This window comes from Medicago truncatula, chromosome 4 (assembly GCF_003473485.1).
Source record: "Medicago truncatula cultivar Jemalong A17 chromosome 4, MtrunA17r5.0-ANR, whole genome shotgun sequence".
NCBI lineage: Eukaryota > Viridiplantae > Streptophyta > Magnoliopsida > Fabales > Fabaceae > Medicago > Medicago truncatula.
Window position 1 is genome coordinate 56,108,745 of NC_053045.1, and position 4,463 is coordinate 56,113,207.

At 32.2% G+C, this 4,463-nt stretch overlaps 1 protein-coding gene across 1 annotated transcript; it reads right to left on the reverse strand.

Annotated features, from left to right (window-relative positions):
• Positions 1-344: 344 nt before the first annotated feature.
• On the reverse strand, positions 345-3,715 carry LOC11437772 (heparanase-like protein 3). The gene is made up of 9 exons (XM_003609426.4): positions 3,102-3,715; positions 2,929-2,965; positions 2,627-2,816; positions 2,323-2,468; positions 1,876-2,106; positions 1,599-1,788; positions 1,387-1,512; positions 1,069-1,168; positions 345-936 (listed from the first exon to the last, which is right to left on the reverse strand). The coding sequence occupies exons 1-9, from the start codon at positions 3,351-3,353 to the stop codon at positions 619-621; spliced, it is 1,590 nt and encodes a 529-aa protein (XP_003609474.1). The 5' UTR covers positions 3,354-3,715; the 3' UTR covers positions 345-618.
• Positions 3,716-4,463: the final 748 nt, after the last annotated feature.

Consider the following 4,463-nt stretch of genomic DNA (forward strand, 5'->3'; position numbering starts at 1 on the left):
TCTTTGTGGCACTCACTTGTCAATTAAGGATCATGGAGTGTCCTTGAAATTCCATTTTGTTGATTTTTTTCAGACTAAGATAACCCAATATATCATCGTGCAAATGCAGAGACTGGTATCTTGAAATAGTTGATACTCATTTAAATGGTTGACATCTAACAACAATCAACACATGTTTTTCATAGGCACCAATCAAAGATCAAACTCTTAATTAAATAGTTAAGAGACCTAGGTATCTATCACTTGTGTCGCACTATATTGGTTTTGTTGAATTTTATTTTATTTTTTTATTAAAAAGAAAAAAGAAAAATATGCCTGAAAAACTTATTACAACTGAAATTGACTTGAGCATTAAGGAATCAAACATTAAATGTGTGAGAAAATGACTCACCACCTAAGGCAAGAAACTGAATGTCACTTTCAATTTATAATGAAATTTACAATTATCATAATGAACTGAATAGTGCATTGGGATTATGCAAAATAAATCAAAATCCTAGGGCTTCGCCCTCCAAACAATCTAACACTAGTACTTTTCTTGTATTATACTGTGTTTAATTTTCTTATCAATCACCAAGGGAAACCGATTTTCGGTTTTGCCTAGTGCCATTGAGCTAGCTAGCTGCAAGCTTTAACAGCAGCATCTGGTATATGTGCAAATACAATAGAAAGAGGCCTAACTGTTATTGGCTTTGAAGAATCAACATATATAGGATTCAATGAAGGAATGTCACCAGCTGAATTTCCACTTAGAATGTTTCCATTTAGTACCATAGTTTGGCTATGTAAATTTCCATCCTTTGCTGTTAAATGGTACTCTCTTCTTTGTGATTCTCCCACATTATGAGGGGATGGTTTCTTGGCAAAATTTAAGGCCACTCTGGCTTGAACAGTGGTGCTATTGTCCAAATTGAGAAACAGTATTGTGATTCCCTTCTGTAAGAAAGTATCATCAAATCAGATATCACAAAATAACATAGCTACTAAAAAATCATACCTTTTTTTATTAAAAAAAAAATGACAAACGTTAATTGTTAAATAATCTTTTGAATACAAGACTTCACTCACAGATTCCTTTGCACAATGTGCATAAGTTCTGATCTTCTTTGTTCCATAGAAGGTAGTTGACAGGACACGTCCTCCCATGAGTCGGTGCCAAAGAAGAGCACTGTAAGAAAAAAAATCATATAACCCTATTAATGTCACAAAATAGCATTATGTTTTATGAATTTACTTCAGACGGGACCCTAAATTCAAAATAGGACCTTTCTCAAAGTTGCAGGCAATTAATGAAGCATGACAGACACTAATGCAGAACTGAACTAGTTGAATATTAATTGTGATATATCATTCTTCAATAATGAATTCAATTTCAATTTTTAGTACCTATAATAATCTGGATTTGGCATGAAAGTAGTGGTATTCAATAAACCATAGTTTCCTCCTATCAAAGTCTGTCTGCAGTATGTTCTTGTGCCATAAGTGGCTGACATGCCAAGCTGATCCAAATACCTGTATTTGATGTGATTATCAGAGAAAACGTTAGGAATTCCTACCGAATACTGATATTCCTAATAATCACGGTTCGTTATACTAACCAAAAGCTGTTGACAAATGCATCAGACACCAGATGATGACCACTACCCGAAGCCCCTCCTGCTTCACCAACCCATGCTTGAGCTGAGGTTCTTGAACTTTGAAGTACATTTTTAAGGCTGCTGAATATGCCAGCCACTCCATTAAGAGAGGATGGATCGAGAATTCTTTCAACTATGTGCGGATCACCTCCTGTATGTAAGTAGCTTTCTGTTATAATCGAATTCGTGAAAATTGGGAAAACATGTGAAATTTTTATGCTGTTTTGTTGGAACATACCTGGTCCAAGGTTATAAATGTGGTGGGTGACCACATTTGTGGATTCGTCCGATTTGTTTAAGAATTCCTTAAACCAATTTTCATCAAAGAAGCCTCCAGGTGCAATAATGAGTGGCTTTGGCTTAACCCCTCTATATACATCTTGAATTATCTTTCTTAAAACAATTACATCAGAAGCATATTGATCTGCAGCTACACTTGTTCCAATTCCACCTCCACACAATTCATTACCTGTCCAATGAAAAAGCTCCTTGTAAAATTTCTATTTTTCTTTTAACCAAAAATAACTGCAAATATTTATATCAAAATTTTATTTGTTGACAAATGGCTATTATCATTTTCAAGTGAACCCGTGGCTTGTGATGAAGATAATGAGTCTTAAGATAACCATTTTCGATTTCCAGTCTGATTGTGCCGACATTTTTAACCAAGGGAACATTCACTTACCGAATTCCCAACCATGAATAGTGTACTTCTTTGCAACAGTATAACGTATAAAAGACTCGGCATTAGTATAGTTCCAAGGTCCAACAGCAGAACCAGATTCAAAAGATCTTCCAGCAAGAGCATTTAATCCAAATATAACTTTAACCCTGAAATATACCTACCATTAATTAATGGTAAACTTGATAAAAAACAGTTGCCAAATAACAACACAAGTTGAATCTGTTTAGTCCTAATTCACGCGTAGAAACACAATTTCATTTTTGTTTTTTGATGATAACTCTAAAGGGATAGAACTGGTTTTTACCCTGCTTTTTGGAAAAAGCTGTTTAGCTCATCCCATCTTTGCATTGGTAAGCACCCTTTAGTGAAACCAAAATCAATCTTTTCTTTAGAGCTCAGAGCAAATGGAGTACAGGATTGCTTATTATCTTCAGTTCCATATATGACCATATCTTGCAAAGTACCACCCAATCTAATTTTCAAAGGTGAAAAGGCTGCAAAACATTCAAAGGCAATGATACCTTAATTAACTCTCAGAAAAACAATGAAACATGAATTATTAAATTGCTGTAAAAATAAAGAACAGACATGTGAATTTTCTCTTACCTTTTATTGCATTTAACAAAATTTTGTTGTTGAGGTCCTGCATGAGATTAAAATCATAATATGTAAATTATCTCTTTCACTAGGCATAAATGAAAATCACATTAGCTTTAATTTTGGCAGCAATGAAACATTAAAAAAAACATTTTTTAACAGATTGAGAAATGAAACTATACCAGATTAAGAAGAGAAGCATGACCCCAACTGCATCTTCCCCAGTCACATTTCTGAGGAGGCCACCAATCAAGAGTTGCACAAACAAAATCATTATCAATCCTTCCAATAAAAGCTTTGCCATGAATTACAACAACCCCTTTCACAGCTGAATCATTTCCTAATCCTATGCAATTCACTCCAATGAAGCTGAAACTGAAGCTTACCAAGTACATCCAAAAAAACATACCCAGAAGCTTTTTTTGATAACCCATTTCCTAAAATCAATTAAAGTTAAGATCTTTATGGTTTTTTCATAAATGGGTTAACAAAACCAAACTATAAAAAATAAAAAATAAAAACAGTCGAGGTTTTGTTACTCTGCTGTAGTAGCAGAGGTTTTGTTTTGTGAATGACAGAAACTTTGTAACAAGGAAGTTGTTACAAGTACAATGGCCTGCTGCAAAAGACAGTACAGTTTCATGTGTATTTTGCTGGCAAAGTATTTGGTATATTTATATAAACAATGAGATCTCTCACTCATTGTCTCAGGTTAGAAATAATCAAACAACTGTTTTTATCGCCGTAATTCTTGTAAATACTACTAATTCATTGATTAAATGATTAGTTATATGTTGTTCCAAATTAGCATTGGGAAATTGTGACAAACTTGGTTTTAACTTTAAGATGAGTTAAAGACTAAAGCATCAACATAATTTGAGGTTAGGATATTCTTTTTTTATGTGAAATCCAGTATTAATCCATCAAATCAAAAAATTAAAATATTCTATATTTTTTCTTTTCATATTTCTGTTTTATTATTGTAGTTTTCAAGAGTTTTGAGAGTAAGGATCTTTTATTTCTCGAGTATTTATATTCTCAAAACTTAAATAATAAAATAACTATAAACATTTTATAAGTTTTTTGAGGAATAAACAATGTATAAGTTGTTTCTATAAACTCTTTCACATAATCTCTCACAAATTCTTATGTCAATCTCAAAGTTTGAAACTTATTCCTATTTTATTAGAAGAAAACTTATAGCACTACAAAGAAAACTTATATTTCCTTTTTGAGAGGATAAGAAAACTTATCTTATTTAAATACAATTTGTTTTTTTTCTCATTTCAATTTTAGACTATATAAAGTTAAAACCAAGTTTGTGCAATGTGGTGATTATCAAAGTTTGTACTTTTTTGACTTAACTGTTACTATATAGTATTAATCAAAGAAACGTCAATAAACTTAAATGTTTTTACCGTCATTATCAATTAATAATATATTGACGTTTGTACTACTACTCGTTGTTTTTTCACAACATTATTTAATATTCCTGATATTTTGCATTTTCTGAAAGACTTTTGGTTGGAGGAATAAAATGGGTT

Excerpts from the sequence above, each read along its gene's own strand:
- LOC11437772 (XM_003609426.4), bottom strand. The coding sequence starts at position 3,353 with ATGGGTTATCAAAAAAAGCTTCTGGGTATGTTTTTTTGGATGTACTTG. Across the intron at positions 1,513-1,598 it reads GCATTTGTCAACAGCTTTTG|GTATTTGGATCAGCTTGGCA; the intron begins GTTAGTATAACG and ends CATCAAATACAG. Across the intron at positions 1,169-1,386 it reads CCAAATCCAGATTATTATAG|TGCTCTTCTTTGGCACCGAC; the intron begins GTACTAAAAATT and ends TTTTTCTTACAG.